We start from the raw sequence: 19,502 nt of genomic DNA on the forward strand, positions 1-19,502 counted from the left end.
ACTTGGTATACGTTCATCATCAGTGTGACTGTCGCTGATGTGCCTGACATCACACCTCCCATTGCACAAAAGCCCCGTGTGCGAGAGCGAGGTGCCACGCCATTTAACAGGCCCCACCCTGCCCACCGTAACTGGGACACATTCTTGCGTAACCTGCCTGCACGGATCTTAGCTGTAGTCTCTCCCATCTAATAATTTTGGCACCTTTATAATTTCCTTACATAAAATCACAGCATCAATTGCAAAATTGTGTAGCTTACTGCCTCTGCCAGCTTTATATTCGGACAGTTTTCTGGCAGAATTCCTGGAGAACACAGAATGTCTAAGTCTTTAGGCTTAACCCGTGAGTCACTGTTCTCCTCTCTGGGTGGCAGAGGCTCAAGCGCTGGGTGCCCTGCCTTGCCAGGGAAGCATCGCCAGGCAGTGTCCCCCAGGTTCTGCCCTGCTTCGGCTGGGTTTCATTGGCATCGCGAATGTAAGAGAAGCGCTTGTAAAGCCAGCGCATCTCCGGGGCCGTTCTAGTCAATCCCTCTGCACTTCTGAGCAGGTGGCCTGCTCCCAGCTGGGAAGCGATTACTAATCACTGGGCCCACGCTTCTCAGAGTGTGACTGTGGCCTGGTGTGGAAGATTTCCCTGGGGTACGACTCAGAGCTCCAGGTCTCAGCCCAGGCCCTCTGACTCAGAATCTCAGGGAGTGTGACCTGAAAGTTTGCACTCTTTTTTTAAAAAATTAATTTATTTAATTGTTGTTCAAGTACCGTTTTCTGTCTTATACTCCCAACCCAACCCACCCCCCCAGTGCTCCCCATCTCCCTCCCATTTCCACCCCCCTTAGTTTTTGTCCATGTGTCCTTTATACTAGTTCCTATAAATCCTTCCCCTTTTCCCCTGAAATTCCACCCCCTCCCCCAGACACTGGCAGCCTGTTCTCTATTTCAGTGTCTTTGGTTATATTTTGCTTGTTCTTTTGTTTTGTTGTTTAGGTTCCTGTTAAAGGTGAGATCATATGGTATTTGTCTTTCACTGCCTGGCTTACTTCACTCAGCATAATGCTTTCCAGTTCCATCCATGCTGTTGCAAAGGGTAGGAGCTCCTTCTTTCTTTCTGCTGCATAGAATTCCATTGTGTAAATGTACCATAGTTTTTGGATCCATTCACTTACTGATGGGCACCTTGGTTGCTTCTGAAAGCTTGCATTCTTAAAAACCTTTCCAGTGATGCTGAAATTTGAAAGCTCTAGAAATGTATGTTTCTGCCTCCCACAGAATCTACTTCCAGAGTTGGAAAATCAGCGCCCAACCGTTCGCGCGGAATATAGTTTGTAGAAGTGGAGGCCAGTTGAATCCATGCACGAATTAAGTTCGAGGACAAGGAGATCTGTGAAGGGCAAGAAAGAATGCCTGCAACACCGTGAGCACGCAACGCATGAGGTCACGGTTCTCCTGGAGCTGAGGGGTTGTCTTGCCTTGTCGCTGAGCAGTGCAATTCACATACATAAAAAATTGGTTCATTTCATTTTCTATGTTCAACCAATGAACACAAATATAACTAGAAACTTCTATGTCTTGAGCACTCTGTTTAAGATCTGGGTGTCCTTCTCATCTGCAGGGAGTGTGAATCTCATCCATAAACCTATCGATTCAGGTAATTCTGTGCTTATATCAGGACCCTCAGGCAGAAGGTCCTCGTAAGCCAGAGATTTTCAGCCTTTTTCATCTGCTGGCACACATAAACTAATTACTAACATTCTGCAGCATACCAAAAATATGTTTTTTGGCTAATCTGACAAAAAATAGGTATGATTTTGATTCACTCACACCAGACAGCTATTATTGTCACTTTTGCATTTGACGATCTAAGGGAAAAGATGTCAGTGCCCCTGATGTTTTAAACGTTCTTGCGGCACACCAGCTGAAAATGCTGTCTTCAGGTAGTGAATTAACGAGTCTGCGGTGGTCATTCTCGGCCCCATTCACTCACCCCTGCGACTGGGTGGTCTACACTACCTAACCTGAAGCACAGAGAATCACCCGAGGGTCTTGTGAAACTGCAGTTTCTGATTCAGTGAGTCTGGGGTAGGGTCTGAGATTCTGCATTTTTAAGTTCTCTGGTGATGCTGAGGATGCTGGTCCATGAACCACAATGAGTAAGTCCTTTTTTTAGACAGAATTTTAAAACAGGGTCAAAAGAACAGAAATCAATTACCTGCCCTTTTCCGTGGCAGGCAGACCTCCTTTTCCATGGGTTTAAGATGGAAGGGTAGGCAGTGAGGAAGGCAGGCCCAGTGCCCACGCCGGGGAGGCTCGGAAAGGCCCTGCCAGGCTCCCGTGGGGATCAAGTGCAGTCCTTGGGCGGCAGGACTCCATGGCTCCCGGGCTACTGCTTCTGGGAACAAGGTTTCCTCTTCCAGAATTGTCGTCTGTCTGCAGCAGCTGGCTGGGAAAGGATTCAAACAGGAGTGTGTCTGGAGCTCCCAACGGCAGCAGCCTCTGACCCTCCCCTTCTCCTTGGCCCAAGCCTCGAACACCGCAGGAGGAAGGGGCATGGCCACAGGGTGCAGCAGTCTTGTGTAGGACGCACCGTCTATTTCTGAGCTCCGGAGTGGCTTTTCTGGGGCTCTGGGGCCCTGGGTGTCTCTGAGGTGAACACCCCGCGGGGGCTCTGCCCTCAGCAGCTCCTGGCAGGAAGGCCGTGCTGGCTGCCTGTGAATCGTCCCAATCCTCTCCCTTCCATGTGGACGCAGGTCTCACCTGGGAGTCTTTCTGACCAGCTAGTTCTTTCTCTGGGGACATAAGATTGGAATTTTGGTCTGTCCGTCCTCACCTGTCTCCCGAACTGTTGAGGATGACCATGACTGGCTTTAAGCCTCCCCTAAGCCTCCCATGGCTCAATGGTGTCTGCCTCCCAGGACAGCTATTTCTCTTTACTTTTCAATTCTAGTCTTAGCTTTCAGGCCCATTTGAGCTTTCTGCTCCTCAGACACCTCTGGTCTCAATCACCTTTTTTGGCAGGTGTCTCACCTGGGGTGCCCGGCCTCTATCTCCCAGCTCCCCTGTCATCTGGCCTTAGCAGGGAATCCAGTCCTGCTAAGAACTGAATGTCAAGTTCTTTATACTTGAACGTGTGCCCACATGCCTTTTCAATAAGTTCCTTGCATTCTTCTGCCTCCATGAACTGAGAGTAAAGAACATGAATCCTCTTATGCTCACCACTGTCAGGTCCAGGGTCTTCGACAACCCCCTGACCTTTATCATCTTGGAGAAGAACCTTCCCTATACTTCGAATGCCAGTCGTGAGAAGCACTGTGGGTGCATTTTTAAATCTTTTTACCGTGAAGGTCTTTAGTGTATGATAGCACTCACGTCCTTATTCAGCAGCTTGTTCTCTGTACACACTCAGAGACAAACTCTTCTTAGTAGTGGAGGTTTCAGAGAGACCCCTTTCTCTAATACAATATTAGTGACTTAAAAATGAAGTATTATTAGATGCCAATGTGTCAAATGTATGCCTTCTACAGTTGATCCTGTTGCAAAGTTGATGCAGCCCCTGGCTTGTGGGGTCCGTGACATTGTGGATGAGACACGAGAAATGCGCACAGACTACCGAGTCCTGTGGAGGAAGAGGGAGAGTGTGGCTTCTCTCTCAAGGGGAAAAAGCTTTGGAGCACCTTTGCCACCCTCTCAAGGGGAGAGCGCCCCAACCCTTGCCTTGCTAGGCCTTTATTGGGTTCCATTTCCACAGGAATGAAGCTCATCAATCGTCAGGCAGAAATGATTAAACAAGAGATAACATTCAAAGAACTCTGAGGGCTTATTCTGGGTCAGAGTCAGATAGTTAAAGGGCCATAAACCTTTGGGGAAACAAACTTATTTCAGGCTTAGACCCTCATCATTTAAATTGAGGATATTAACAAAGTAGGTTTCATAGAATTTTATGCATTCTTTCATAAGTCTGATTGCCCTAGGGAACTTGCCCTTTCCAGCACAGGGTGGCACCCACCTCCAGCATCATTTCAGGCTTAAGTCAGGCAGGGGAAGCAAGGCAGCCAAGAGATTAGGAGACTTCTCCCAGACAGAATGAGGACTCAGGCTGTGTCAAAGCCGAGGGGTGAGGGTCCATCACCCCCTTTTTCTGTAGCCCCCCAAGTTCTTCCCTGGCCCCCCCATGCTAACTGATCAAGCACTGGGGGCCAGGCAGGGTGAAGTCAAAGTCAGAGGTGGTACCCCTGCTGGGGAGATAAGCTTTGTCTCCTTATGGGCTGAAGGTCACTCACTCAGCCTTAGCCATGGGGGGGTTACAGCTTCTGAAACCAGGCAGGGCGGTTCCAAAACAGAATTATGTCTTATTTTGAAAAGTACTTTAACTCCACAATTTGGGTTAATTAAATGTAAGTGCTTAACCTTGCAGGCACTGGGTGGTTTCTGTGCACCACCCACCGCCTCAAGTACATCAGCAGTTCCCATTGCCAACTCTAAGCTTTCAGCTGGACAACTCAGAACACACACACAACATACACAGGGCACACGCAGCACACACACACTCAGGAATCTACTACCCCTCCCCTCCCCCACACCAGGAGATTCTGATTTAGTTATTTTAAAGCTCACTGGGTAATTTTGGCCATCAGCCAGGTTTGGAAACTGTTGAGCTGGTTCCTGACTACCCATCCATCCACCTGTAAGGTAGGGTAGGTAGCAAACCAGGGCAGGAAGGAGGATGGAGACGGGTCTCACCTGCTAACTCAGCAGGACTGGTCCATCATCTCGCCAGGTGTTCCAACACCACAGGAAACACCGTGCTAACACAGCAGGGAGGGCAGTCCTTGAAATCCTACGAAGCTTCTCCACTCTCTGGGAAAGGAAGCCTTTGAAACTGTGCTTTCATCCCAGAACCTGAAGGGCTGGAAATGGCCCATAGCACCCAAAGGAAGAAGCCCATAAGCCAACTTTGGTTAATAGCCTGCCTCTGGGCACTATCTGTTTTATGAGGGGGTTCCTAAGGTTTACAGAAAGAGCCTACAAATAACTTTGAGTAACTGCCCCAACTTTAATTAACTGTTTCCTGTCACGTATGTGTTTTACAAGAAAATGAACAAATAGAGCCTGGAACGAGATAAGGATTCGGGCTAATAGACACCCCCCCCACATACCTAAGTTTGGGTAGTCATGTACTACTCCCCCACCCCTCGAAAGCTGGCACCACCTTTACCTGTCAGTCAGTATGTAACTTCTTCAGCCTCATCTCGCCGACTGTGTAAGTCCTCCACGCAGAGGACCTGATGCCTTTGGCCGTCCTTACCTTGCCCTGCCTTGAACCTGGGCCTTTCAGCTCCCACCTCAGCTAGGCCCGTTCTTTTCCTGGAGAACGTATCACTGATAAACCCTGCTTATAGGCTGATAGATGTGCTGATCTGAGATTCTACTGTGTCAGCGAGGAAGACCAGGTTTCTCCCATAACACACCCATCCATCCATTCACCCATCCATCTACTTTCCTTCCTCCAGAAAAGGTTTGAAGTGTTGACTTAAATAAAGTAACTTAGGAAATCAATCATTAAAAAGTAAATAAATACAAATATCAATGGTGAGTTCATCTCTATCTGCTTTCTCATAGTTTTGTGTTTCCCAAGTTTTCTTGGCATGTTATTATAATGATAATAACTTTTAAAGAGTGGCCCTTTATGGATCAAAAAAAAGTTAATCCAGTCAGGGTTGTCATTTCTTTTTAAACTTGGTGAGCTATCAGTTAACGGAATATTTTATTTTTAGATCTCGCTTTCCTCCATAGGACCAAAAGGAAAATCTTCAATGGCTGTGACTTTACAAATTACTGGTGAGATACAAGACCCCTGAAGTTCTAGCAGTTTCTGCCCTCACGGGTCCTGCAACACCTCCTCGAGAAATGACACCCGGCAATATTACATGAACTATAAAAAGGGCTTTCATTGTGTGGCTTAAATTTGAAGTTGGAATCTCGCACATTGGGACTGGACTGATGTGAACTGGCTGAACCATTGGAGGTCTCGGGTCCAGGCCTCCACTCCCATTCAGGACACAGTGTGATTCTAGACAGTGGACTGCTTCCACCTACTGGTGAAAAGTGGTCATACTACTTCAGGTTGGTGTTTGTGTGTGTGTGTTTCAACCTCAGAATCATGGTTTATAAACATCAGACATTTTTCACAGTTCTAGAGGTTAGAAATCTGAGGTCAAGGTGTTGGCAGGGTTGTTTTCTTCTGAGGCCCCTCTCCTTGGTTTGTAGACGGCCTGGGTCCTCACCTGTGTGTCTAGGTCCTAATCTCTTTTGATAAGGGTATCAGGCATCATATTGGATTAGGCCCCACCCTAATAATCTTGTTTTAACTCGAGTACCTCTTTAATGACCCATCTCCACACCACATTTTGAGGTGCTGAAGGTCAGGACACTTCCACACTGCACGTGATCACTGTTTGCATGTTATTACTATTAATAATTTTATTTACAAACCCATTACCAGCCGAGTGAAGCTGTGTCAGGAACCAACTTTGTCCGCCGCCCAGCCTTATGCTGTAATAAAAGGGAGTGTTTGTGTTTCTCATTTCTAGTCCGTAAACAGCCCAAACAATGTCCTGTTCATCTTCACATCCTCTGAACCCAGCGCCTGGCACAAGGTAATGCTTCCAAAACATCTATTGAAAATTAAAGTTAAAACTCTCCAATCCATGGGAGCACCGGGCAGGGGCATCCAAATAAATATTTGGAAATGTTTTCAGTGAGAAGCTTTTGTTAACAGAGGTGGGGGAGTGTGTTGATGGAGGTTCAGACACGGCCAAATTCGCCTTGAGTTTCCATCACTGAAGCTGGGGGACGGGTAATGGGGCTGCACTGTAATGGTGTCTCTACTTTTAAATACATTTAAAATTTTCCTTGACAAAAAATTCCTTTTAAAAGCCCCATTGGTTTATAAATGGGCAAGAGAAAGGGCTAGTAGTGTATTGTAGTGAACCTGCCTGCCCTGGGAAGCTGCTTGCTTTGTACTTTGTCACAATGGCCTTTAGCTGAGGAGCAATGACAGTTACTCCCTCCTGGTTTGGGAATAAGCCCGGTGGCAAGGAGGACGTCACCGGGGTGGCTAGTGACAGCCTCATCTTTTCTTCAGCAAGAGGGGAGGGGACTGTTGAGTAATACAGTGATCATTGTTACGCGTTACCCTTTGGCTCGGACTTTGTAAATAGATTTGTCTTTGATGGAGCCGGGAGAGAGGGATTGTAGGAGCTGGTGGAAATTTCCACTGCCAGGAAGGCGTGTCACGAAATTCCACACTGAGAGTCATTAGAGGTTACAAAGAAGAAAACTGCGTAGAAATAAAATAGAGGTTCGACATTTTTTATGGGAAGAAAGGGGGATAAGAAGAAATACACGACACATACTGTTTGGGATGAGGAACGCAGTACGACCGTGTAGAAACGCCCTTTTTTGTATATGACCTTGTCTCCTTTCCTTCCTTCTGGTTCACACTGGCCCCACCCAGCTCCCTGACCCGCCTGCCCCCTTCCCCCTGAAGCACGGCACCCTCAGGATGGGAGGCTCTGATCAGAATCACCTCCCTCAATCACCACTGTTCCCCGATGGTTTTTCCCTGACGGTCACACACTGTCTCAGAACGTCGCCCCCAGCCAGCCGGAGAGTGACATCTCTGGGGGGCAAGGGTTTCAGTCTGTCTGTCCATCACCCCACTGCCAGCACCCAGCTCCGCTTCAACACTTGCCGAATGAATGAGTGAGTGGGCCCTGGTTCCCAGGTGTTAGTCATGTAAGCGGTCGCCCGAGTCTTCCGTGTTTGTGTTACTGATTGTTCTGGCCTGGCGGCAGGACGTGACACTAACCTTGGTAGGACAGTGACATTTCCACTCGTTTCCAGACGTCACTGCAGCCTGTCACTATCTTTTGGATCCATCTCCTAGCGAGTTAAGTATCCCTTCCAGCCATGTACCATCTGCATATTTGATGAGTGACATCCGTCCTCTAACTGGTAACAGCAGCCGTGTCTGGGATGGGGGTGGAGGGCTGCGAGAGACAGATGGGCCCTGCAGGGGGTCATAAGCAATGAGAAAAGAAGAGATGCCATAGAAACTTCTTGAAGCTCAGCATTAAGCAAAGGTAAAGTGAGTCCCAATCAGGTGTCTAATTTGGAGCTAATTTGGGGCATTAGATAACTTTTACTTGGCATGAAGTCAGGAGACCTGGGAAAGGATTCACCCCAGCCGGCATCATGGGGAAATGAATTCATAGGGTTGCATACCTGCATGAGTGAGAGGCCTCCAGAGAAATAGAACCAATAGTGTATGTATATGTGCGTGTGTATGCGTATATACATGCACGTGCACAGGTATACATACATGTGTATGTGTGTATACATACATACACATGTGTGTATTGGGTGAGAGAGGGGTTTCACTTAAGGAACTGGTTCACGGGATTGTGGAGACTGGCAAGTCCAAAATCTGCAGGGTATGCTGGTGGTCAGCAGATCCAGGACAGGTTTGCATTTTGAGTCCAATGGCAATTGTTGGCGGAATCCCTTCTCCCTTGGGACTGGAAAGTCTTTTTCTTAAGGTCTTCAACTGATTGGATGAGACCCACCCACACATGGAGAGCCGTCTGCTTTATTCAAAGTCTACTAATGTAAACGTCCATTCCATCCAAAAAAATACCTTCACAAAAACACCTAGTATGTGCCCTGGCCAGGTAGCTCAGTTGGTTAGAGCATCATCCTGATACACCAAAGTTGTGGGTTTGATTCCCTGTCAGGGAACACAGAAGAATCAACCAATGATGCATAAATAAGTGGAACAACAAATAATTGATCTCTCTCTCTCTCCATTCTTCTTTGTCTCTCAAATCAACTTTTAAAAATCTACTGTCTAGGAGTCTGTCTCTAGGATAGTATTTAACCAAATATCTGGGTACCATGGCCTAGCCAAGTCAACATGTAAAGTACCATCAGAGAAGCACGTAGGAAAACCCCAACCCAATGCAAAACATCTGGGCTTACCCAACAGGCGAGGCAGTGCTAATCCCACTGGCTATTGCATGTTTCCAAGCCCTCCTTGTAACTTCAGACCGTGGGCCTCCGCTCATTGCTGACACATCCCGAAATGCCCTTCTCCCAACCTGCTCCTTCACCACTAGAAAAAAGGCTACTCATCTTTCAAAGTTCAGATCAGATGTCACCTCTGTGCCCCTCTCTTCAGTCCCACCGCCCATCCCGAAGAACTCATTCCCTCCTCGGCCCCGTGAGTCTGCACCATTGCGGCGCTGATCACACTGGTTTGCCGAGTGGCCCCCCGTGTCCACGACTCGATCTCTGACCTCAGCAACTCACCCAACCTTCCCGTGCCTTAGTTTCTTCACCTATAAAGTGGAAATAAATTTGCACTGACCATGTGTGGTTGTAGTGAGGGCTTAATGAATGTACAACTCTAAGAACAGTTTTCAGCCTGTAGAAACCATTAAAAAAGGTAGTAATTTTCATTCTCCATGTTATTGCGGCTCTCCGATTCCTGTATCATGTGGGAAGACCTGGCGTTTCTGGAGGGCAGGGAGCTCAACATGTCCCCCTACGAACGTGTAGAACAGACCATGGTGTGTAGGCGTTTATTGGAGTGTTTGGGATCTTACATTTGTGGAATTTCCTACAACATCCAAAGGCTGGCAACATTTTAGCCCATTAAAACCTCATTACAATCCTGTGAGGTCATCTGCACCCCCATATTATGACAAGGGAACTGAGAAGTAGACACTAAGTGCATTGTCCAATGTCACTCACAACTGGCAAATACAAAGTCTCCAACTCCAAGTCCAAGGTCATTGAGAGGGAAGGACAGAGATGCCAGGAATTTGGGAAAGTTTTTCTTTTCTGGCCCAGGTACCACCCTTCTTCCTTCCATCTCCCTCTTCTTATTGCCAAAATCATGGCCATTCTGGACTGTGAAGCCCGCAAAAATGATGGGGCCCCCATCCCTACTACAGAACTGACCTGGGAAGGGGTGTGACGGGAGAAAGCTGTTAATACAAGATATCCTCGGCCGTGACCGTGGCCTCCTCCATTTTGGTCTTAATCTCTGGGAGGGGAATTTGACTGATGGCCACCACGACCAAGTTGGCCACGTGGGCTGAGGCGCTGGCCACACAGATCCAAAAGGACTCTTCATATCGTTCTTCCACCACGACAAAGCGGAAGAGCTTCTCCTGGAAGTTGGCGATGCGTTCCGTCAGGTCGTGAAACTTCACCGCGGCCATGAAACTGGCGATGGCCAACGCCACGACTCCTCCTGAAACCCAAAAAGCAGACCCTTATTCCCACCTTCCAACTGGGTCATAGGACGACTTTTCAGGAGATGGCACTTTTGTGGCACAGGCAACAACCTCGCGTTGGGTTTTTAAAAAATCCTTAGGGAGACCCAAATATTTCACTGCTTCTCAGAGCAGCAGAAAATCCACACTGTGTGGGAGGCGAGCGGTGCTGGAGAAAGAGGAGGAGCTTCTCATCAGATGGACTTTCACCTCGACCCATCTGCTTCCTCCCCCTGCCCAGCGCCGTTCTTTCTAGGGCATCCACAGTGGAATGTGCTCAGTCTCTGAGGATTTTAGGGTTTGGACGCAGCCCGTGAGGGCAATGTGGGGAGACACTAAGAACACCTTACCATGCAGACTGGGGGCTCAGCAGAGCATTGACCGTTCTCTCCTTTTTAATGACCCTCCTCCCAGACTGTAGATTACGAAGCAGCAAGAGGAGCAGAGACAATGAGGGGGAACCTGGAAGGGTTCCAGGCTTCACTTCTTTGCCTACCTGTTGCTTCAGCCTTCGCTCCCTCTCTCCTTCTCTACTGCTTTGATTTTAACTAATATTTAAAAAATACACTTGCTCGGCTTTTTGTTTAGATTATTATATCTTCACTGAAGAAAACATGGACACCAGAGAACATCATAAAGATGAAAACACAAATTTACTTTTATCCTAAAAGCGTGTTTATTCTATAAAACACTTGAGACATTTTGGTGCATTTCCTTGCATTTCTTTCTCTTGGACAAAATTAATGTTACGGAGCTCTTATGATTTGACATTTGATTTTGCCCCTTACTTGAACATTATCCCGTGTTGTCAAATATTCTGTTACAGCACCATATATAATATTTCATCATTAGTGACATACCTAATTTAACTAAGTTTAATTAAGTGACAACTTATTTCTGAATACCTAGATTGCCTCTAATTTTTGACATTGGAAAGTGCTACAAGGAATCCCTTTTTATGTACATCTTTGTGTTCTTTCCTAGTTATTTCCTCAGCAAAAAATCCCTATTGGAGTGGTTTAATGAAAGGATACTTGTGTTTTTATGCCTTTTGACACTCACGTTTTGTCAGAATGCCTATTTTTTAATACTCTGGTCCGTGGGGCCTGAGAGTGTCGTCTCTCCGAGGAAGGATGTGGGCAGAGACGAGCGCTTCCTTAAGAAGCAGCACTGGGCTCTTGCACATGCCAGCCCCGTGCAGGTTCAAGAGAGAGCAGCAGGACACCTGTAGCCCAGGTGCGGGCGAGTGTGTGCACGAGTAATTCTGTCGAAGGGCCGCAGCCTGCGAACACGGGCCAACACATAATCATCGACTTACTGACATGTACCCTAACATACGGCCGAGCAGCAGCCCGTTCCCACGCGCCGTGCTCGCCCGGGGTGAGGCGAAGGCCGTGGGAGGTGACTGTGGTAATGCCTGGAACCGCTGCACGCGGCTTTTCTGAAAGGGCGCTCGTTTCTCAGGGTTGGGTTGTTTTCATTACAGATGATTTTTTAAAGTTTATAATTAGATGTGAATGAATCCCTAAGTATCAGTATACTCCCAAATCAACACGTAAACACACACACACACACACACACACATCCCTTTTGCATTGGTGTTTGGTTTGGAAACCAGGTCCTGATACCATAAATGAGACCACGGGTTAATGAAAAAACGAAGGGCTTGGACTCGGTTCTCCCTGGTTTGGAATCCCACCTCTGCTGCTCAGTGCTGTGTGCCCCTAGGCACACCTCTGGACTTCTCTGTGCTTCAGGCTCCTCCTTGGTAGTAAGGTCTAATAATACTTAGTACCACCTTATGTGGAGGTTGTGAGGTTTAAACAAAACAGGCAGGTAAAATCCCCAGGTTTCCTCTGTCATTTGTGAGGATCCTCCCACAACACGGCAGCAGCAGCAGCCACTCAGGGAAGAGGACATCTGGGGACATCCGGGGACATCCGGGGACATCCGGGCCCATCCGGGAGGCTAGAGACCCGGGAAGTGAAGGCTGAGGCAGCACACTCATCCCCTCACACCTCCACTCAATGTCTTGGAACCCGGGAACTCCACCTGGTGATGGTGTGGACACAGGTCCCTCCCCCTGGGCCTCCCTTACCTGCAAGGACATTCCATAGGCAGATGCCCCCAGGGCCGTTGACTGCCTTGTACGGAACCTGGATCATGTTGAGGATGGCGAAACCCATGCTGACCAGAGCCAAGGGCAGGGCCAGGAAGAGCAGCAGCAGAATCAGCGCGTGGAGGCCTGTGTTGAGCTCCTTCACCAGCTGTGGGAAGACTGGGCAGAGAAGGCACAGCCATTATTTCAATGTCAAAGCTCAGCTCAAGTTCAGAAAGCCCAGGCTGGCCCACCACGGAGGTTTTAATAGAGGGGCTGGAGGGCCAGGCTGCAAGTGCTGGGTTTCCAAAGACCTGGAGCCTTCCCAAGAGGAAGTTGTGGCCCCCAGATTTGCCACTTGTCAGTTGAGCAACAATCCTCTCTTCCTTGGGGAGAGCACGAAATCAAAATGTGATCTGGTTGGCAATTTAAGTTGCATTGACCCTGCAGCTCTGGGGCCTGGTGTGAGCTGGAGCATATAAGCCCAGATGGTGTCTCTTTAGCAAAGGAGGCCTGCAAGAGTCAGCAAGAGAGACCCAATCACACAGCTTGAATCTGCATCAGAGGCTTGCCTTCATGAGACCAGAATGGGTCTCAGGCGTATCTGTGCAGAGGGCAGTGGGGTGTAGCAGAGTGAAGCCTAGCTCTGGCATCCAAAACCCTGGGTTCAAATCCCAGCTTTGCTCATTTGCCACAACTGTGACCTAGGTCCCTCTAAACCCTGCCCTCCATACCATCTTACAAGGCTGCTGAGTGGAACAAGTGACGAACATAGAGATGGTAACAGCGCCCACTATTGGGCACTATGGGAAGCAAGGAGCATCATCTTGGATCCCTCAGGATGACTCGGCAAGGCAGACATTATTTCCTGTGTCTGATGGACACTCAACTCTTATTCTTTTATTCTCCAATATTCTCTTATGGCAGGATGTTCAAATGCAGGTGGCAGGATAATTTAGTGAAATATTCACTTGTATTTGTTTTCTCTATATTTGCCATCGCGTCCTAGCTGTGACAGAGTATTTTAAATATTGTCAGTATTCCAAAAGGATGGTTGTGATTGTTGCTGTTACTATTTTTACTCTCTGACTTGGGAAACAACATGCGACTTATCAGAGCTTCAGTTTCCTCATCAGTGCAATGGGGATAATAATGCCTGTATGGTGGATGAATCGAGGGTAATCGGCGATTATGGAGCACAATGATGGGCCAACCATTTTATATTTGTTCACCTTTAATCCTTGTGACAAAGATATGAGGTCGATTTTATTCACCGTCTTTCCCCACAGGCTCAGAGACGCCAAATCCCCTATCTTTGGGCAAGGTGAGCCTGAACTCTACATGCAGGAGTGTAGTCTCGTGTGGCATGTGGTTTGCAGAGTTTAGATCACTGTTTTCAGTAGTTTTGAAGGAAGACTTTAACACAATGAACACTAAAGAGCTTCCGGGCATACCCATTCTTCGGCAACTGTTCCAGGGTTTTTACTGAACACGTCCTGGTCAAATTGGGCTTCATCTCGTGAGCTCCACACTCTCTGCTCCATCATTTAATACCACTTGGCCAGCACCTCTTTGCCCCCCCTCAGTGGCCAGGACCCAGAGCTTCCCTGGTTCTTCTCACTGACACAGCCCCTCCTGTCCCCCAGCACCTTGGCTGGCTCACTGCCTCCCTTTATTCATGGAAGGTTGGCGCCTCCCCAGCCTGAGAACTAGCATTTGGTTCCTTCTTCCTTTAAAATGTCCCTTCCACTCAGAAGTTTCCAGACTTTCCACATATACATCCTTAGTTTTGATCTAACTTTCCAGTCTGTGTTTCCACTAACAGTTATCTCCACCAGTTATCATATCAGCTTTGGAAACTGTGCCCTGGAAAATGCGCTTCTTTCCAAGGGATTCTTCTGGGTGAGGCTTCTCTCTTCCTTTTCCTTCCCTTCCATCTCAGTGCCCCATAACTTTTCTTTTACACTCGCAGCCCTTTTTTATTCCAAATGTGGTAGCTTATGGTTGGCTGCCTAATTGTTTCATCATCCCCTTTCCTGCCATGCAATCCTGACAACACATGACCAGCGTGGTAATCAGCACCAATCACTTAAAATAGGAAATAATCACCTCTGTGGCTGGCAAAGATCAAAACATTTGCTAACACACTGTGTCGATAAAAGCAAAGGGAAGAAGGCACTGCCAGACTTTGTAAGCATATTAATTCATACACCCTCCTCAGAGGGCAACATCTGTCTAAGCAATTTCACAAAAGCATACCCATGTGTGCTCAAGGCTGTGTACACCTGATATTCATTACAGTAGCAAATCATTGGAGAAAAACCCAGATATGGAATTGCTAGTCCTGTGCTCTCAGGTGTAAAAGAGATCTTAACTGGTTGTGATGAATGAACAGGGACCCTTGAACAGTGCGGGTCTGAACTTCACGGGTCCACTTGCACACTGCTCTTTTGCACATGGCAAACAGATGGTGTAAACCGATGGGATCGGTCAACACAGCACAGTACTGTATGTGCATTTTCTCCTTGTGACTTAATAGTTTCTCTAGCTTACTTTACTGTAAGATATAGTATGTGATACACAGAACATGCGAAATATGTGTGGATCAAATGTTTATATTATCAGTAAGGCTTCTGGTCGCAGCAGGCTTTAGTAATTACATTTTGGGGGAGTCAAAAGCTGTACACAGATACCTGACTTTGTGGGGGTGTTGGCACCTCTCCCCATGCTGTTCAAAGGTCAGTTGTATAGCTCCTTGGTTTTCTCTGTGACTGGTTTGGAGATTGATTCTCTGGGGTGAGTTTCCTTTTAACATGTCCTTTATTTTGATTGTGTGTGTGTTCTGCCTTTTATGTTATATTTTTAATGGAACTATTTTTCCAATATCATCCATGTCCCCATTCCAATTTAATTCCAATTTAATAGTTGCATTCCAGTTTAAATGCAACTATTCCTAGAGACTTTTTTCTTGAATCTACATAACAAATATGTATTTCTTTCATGTATATAAAATAATGGCAATTTTTATTAGTGTATTTGTCAATGGCCCAGCTTCTGTCTTTAAAAATATAATAAGATACTAACTCTGGCCAGGTTCCTAAGAACTGCGATTCTGAAATATAGAAATAAAATCCTGGATAAAATTCTTTATCCCCTTATATCATCAATGTGTTGATTAATTATGATTTTGTAGGACATTGTTCTCACCAGTGAACGGACTGATTCTAAAGGCTTGCAGAATATTGCCTTTTTCTTGTTTTGTTTTGATTTTTTCTTCACAGAAAACCTTGCACAAGCTGGTCATGGGGTCCTGCTCTATTTACATCCAGAGCAGCTCTGACTGGACACTGGGTGCCAGCAGACATCTGTGCCCATCAGCCAACCATTGTGCACGCCCATGTTCATGGCCAGCAGCCTGGGGCCTTGCTGGAGGTCTCCCCGCTAGCAAACATCCAAGCTGAGCTTTGAACCACATAGTCTGATTCCAGAGACCAGGCACGGAGCCCCTTTGCTTCTTCTCAGACTAGGAAGCTTTAATACAAACAGACGTGGAAGCCATTGCCGAGCCCCCTGGAGGCTCATCTCTGCGGGAGGTCCACTGCACCTGCGCGCTGGACTGGCCCAGCGCACCCCGGTCATGTGCCCTTGGCTCCGAAGCCTGGCTCTGCCGTTTCCTGGCTGCGTGACCTCAGGCGGGTTATGCAACCTCTCCCAGCCTCAGAGGAGTCCTCTGCGACGTGGGATTGTTAGTCATTCCTTCCTTATACTTTTGTTACAAGGCTTGAGAGACGAGCCGTGTAAAGCACTAGGAGAATGTCTGACACAGGTGAGCACTCAATAGTTTAGTAGTTACTGACTCATCATGTTGGTTAACTAGAGGATTACAAACCCTATTCCTGCCGTTTCTATGAGCCTCTACACGGGGGATAATAGGTCTCTTCTCAGTGCTGAACCAGGACCCCTGCGTTAGTGTGGACTTTGTCATTAGAGTGAGGCAGAAGTCGAATTCCACACTTAGACATAAACATGCTTCCAAATTTGAAAAAAAAAAAAAGCGTTCTTAAGCATCTTTCGTGCCCCAAATATACTCACTTGTGAACTGGGACTGGCGGCCCCCGAGCCCGCACTGCCGCACCTTACACCCTCGGAAGAGCCCGTAGTAAATGTCCCCGATGAATTTGACCAGCTCCGGGTCGGTGGCGTTGACCAGGTCCACTCCAGTCTGACAAAGGATTTTCCCGCTCAGCCAGCGGGGCACCGCCAGCGCCGCGATGATCAGGACGAAGGAGGAGAAGCTGAGTAGGGACGCCAGCCCGAACCACACCTTTTTGAACCATCCAGGCATTCTAGTGGGCGCAGGTCATCCCCCAGGCGTCCCAGCTGCAGCGGGGGCCGTGGACATCTCCCGGGCGCTCGGCGATCCTCGGGTCCAAGGGCGACTCTCCCAAACACACCATTTCAAAATCCCAGGTCCACCGGCAGTGCCTGCGTCCGCAGCCCGAGTTTGCTACAAGCACATCCGGAAGTCTCTGCAGACAGTCTTCACCTGACAGGGTGGCCGGGTGTGTTACTGAAGGAAGCAACCGGACACCTCCCACTAGACTAATGTTTCAGCCGAGGGTTTAATTGTTCCTCCTTTCAAGTGTTTAAATGACCCCTGTGTGGACCTCTTCGGCGAGGATGACATTATTAGCAGGCAAAGCCAGGCAGCTCTGACCATAAAGAGACGCTGAGAATTCTCAAAAATGCATTCAGTGGAAGGAAACAAATGGAATCACCGGCATTTAAATATTCTAACAATGCATGGTATCAAATGTCGATCACTCCGACAACGTGTGCCTGGGCATTTGTGTCTCTAAAACGTCACCGCTGTCAGAGTCCCCAGAACTGTTAGTCATACCATGAGATGACCTCTGTGCTCAGGGCTTTTAATTGCAGTGTGGACCCAAGGCTGAGGGATTCCCGGATTTATCACCGGGGGGTCTGCTGTGGATGAAACGGCAGCAGGGGCCTGTTTGCGACAGATCGGGTGGCCTGGACCCCAGCACTGACCTTCCTCCTTTCTGTCCCCTGCCTGGCCTGCCACGTCATTGAAATGGGAGAGGAATGTTCTGATGTGTTAGCAAATAGCGGTCACCCCCTTGGGGGCCTTGATCTCTTCTCACAGTCTCTTTTTCTTTTGCTCTGTAGGCACTAGGAATGAAATATTCCCTCATTTCTATGGTAATACGGTGGATTTAAAAATTTTGACCTTTAGTCTATCACTTAAATGTCAACTTAATATCTTGTGAGACTGGCAACAACCACTGTCCATAGCTGTGGGCAGTGAAATTGGGCAGAAGGGCCACGGTAAATCCCTTTTTGGTCACAGAGTCAGGGGTTCAGAAGGTTTCCTTGCTAACCAACAGGGTTTGGAAACCTCACCTGGAGAGTGCCGAAGGGGGACACAGGGATGGAAATGCTGGCTTCCCTCCCTGTAATTGGGGCTCACATCTGTGGCCTCTCCGCAATGAACACAGAGATGCCCCTGAAGCTCTGCGGAGCTCTGCCACCTACACAGGGCTCTTCCAAGTGCTGCTCACCCCGATGCTTAGGCACCGCTTGTGGTAAGCAGGGGGCAGGGGGCGTACTATTCCAGCCGTTTCTCTCCCGAGGAAACTGCAGGTCAGGGCTGCGGCTGGGTTTCAGCTCTTTGACAGGTTGTACTTCTTTTTCTTACAATGACCTGAAAATAGCAAATGCTTTTCGGGTAATAAATAACAAAATACATATAAAAGACTGCTTGGCACATCAATAAGTGGTCAATAATGATACTCTTATTTGAAGACTAAGCACGCTTTGAGATGCAGGACGTGTGTCATACTTTTGCATCGCATTTCAGGACTGAATGATGGACCTATATCAATTTCCAGTGTCTTAGAGGTGATGCAACTGGTTTTGGAAAAATTCCGGGGGAAACAATGGCTTCTTAACAGGCCTTTGCATGACAAATGGAAGTGTGGTTCGGCAGAACTATTGAAGACCTGGGTTCAAATGTCTACTCTTCCATGCAAGTGCCCGGGACACTCGTGACTCTGTTTCCTAAGCTGTCATAGGACTGTTTTGCAAAGTAAAATGAAATAGCACGTGCAGACCACTCAGCACAGTGAGCCCTAAGTAAATTGTGTTCTCCGCATCCAGGCTTCCAGCCGTTCTATTTCCTGGCAACAAAGCTAATAATAGAGTTACAGGATGCATCCTGTTCTCTAAAGACGTGTTTCTGCGTGTCTTATCTGGCACAAGTTTATTGAGCAAACATCTGTGTGTCTGCCGGGAACGAGGACCTGTGTTGAGGTGGAGAGTGACACCGGGATGTCCAGTACGGAGGTCACAACAGCATTAGGACAGTGGTTCTCAGTCAGTCTTGTTGCATTTCCTCACCCCAGGGGGCACTTGAAAATATCTGGTGACATTTTGGTTGTGATGACTGGAAGGGTGGGACGCTGCTACTGGCATCTAGGAGGTACAGACCAGAGATGCTGTGAACATCCTACAATGCACAGGACAGCCAGCCCCCTGCCCACACAAAACGACAGTGTTGCAATTGAGAAACCCTGTATTAGGGGCACAGGCCATGCACAGAAGTCAGCTGATATGTGAGAGAGAAAATGCCACACTGCTATTAAACAGGGCGGCAAGGCAGTGGCTTTCACTCTTACTAGGAGGAAAAATAAACAGTACGTTGTTTGTCTTATCTCTCCAACGGCCTCATTCTCTGACGCTCAGGGGCCACCCACACTCGCACACCTGCTCTGCACCGTTTCCATCGTAGCCCCGCGCCCTACACGTCCTGGGTACCCAGTAGCTAGTGGCAGGCAGCGGGACTCGACCCAAACACCCGCCCCAGGGGCAGGCCGGCTGTGTAGGGGTCGTGGCCATGAGCGCCCGCCCCGCTGGGTGGCTTTCCCCGCTCAGCGTGGCCACGCGCTAGGTGGCAGCAGCGAGCACGACGTGGGGCGAGGTTGCCCCGAGGTCCCTCTAGGCCCGGTGGGCTGGAGGGGCGGAGTCTGGGCGCTCAGGGGCGTGGCCTT

At 48.1% G+C, this 19,502-nt stretch overlaps 1 protein-coding gene across 1 annotated transcript; it reads right to left on the reverse strand.

The window, feature by feature from the left end:
- Positions 1-9,619: 9,619 nt before the first annotated feature.
- On the reverse strand, positions 9,620-17,014 carry CLRN2 (clarin 2). The gene is made up of 3 exons (XM_037045414.1): positions 16,525-17,014; positions 12,433-12,612; positions 9,620-10,312 (listed from the first exon to the last, which is right to left on the reverse strand). Exons 1-3 carry the CDS (start codon positions 16,775-16,777, stop codon positions 10,047-10,049), a joined length of 699 nt encoding a protein of 232 aa, XP_036901309.1. The 5' UTR covers positions 16,778-17,014; the 3' UTR covers positions 9,620-10,046.
- Between the last annotated feature and the right edge of the window lie 2,488 nt (positions 17,015-19,502).

Source organism: Sturnira hondurensis, unplaced genomic scaffold (assembly GCF_014824575.4).
Source record: "Sturnira hondurensis isolate 20B ecotype Veracruz unplaced genomic scaffold, ASM1482457v3 Scaffold0000780, whole genome shotgun sequence".
Taxonomy (NCBI): domain Eukaryota; kingdom Metazoa; phylum Chordata; class Mammalia; order Chiroptera; family Phyllostomidae; genus Sturnira; species Sturnira hondurensis.

What these genes read in the sequence shown, in the direction of transcription:
- CLRN2 (XM_037045414.1), bottom strand. Translation starts at nt 16,777, where the DNA reads ATGCCTGGATGGTTCAAAAAGGTGTGGTTCGGGCTGGCGTCCCTACTC. An exon ending in CCGCCAGTCCCAGTTCACAA is followed by an intron (nt 12,613 to 16,524) that starts GTGAGTATATTT and finishes TTCTCTGCCCAG; the next exon opens with TCTTCCCACAGCTGGTGAAG. An exon ending in CCTATGGAATGTCCTTGCAG is followed by an intron (nt 10,313 to 12,432) that starts GTAAGGGAGGCC and finishes TTTGGGTTTCAG; the next exon opens with GAGGAGTCGTGGCGTTGGCC.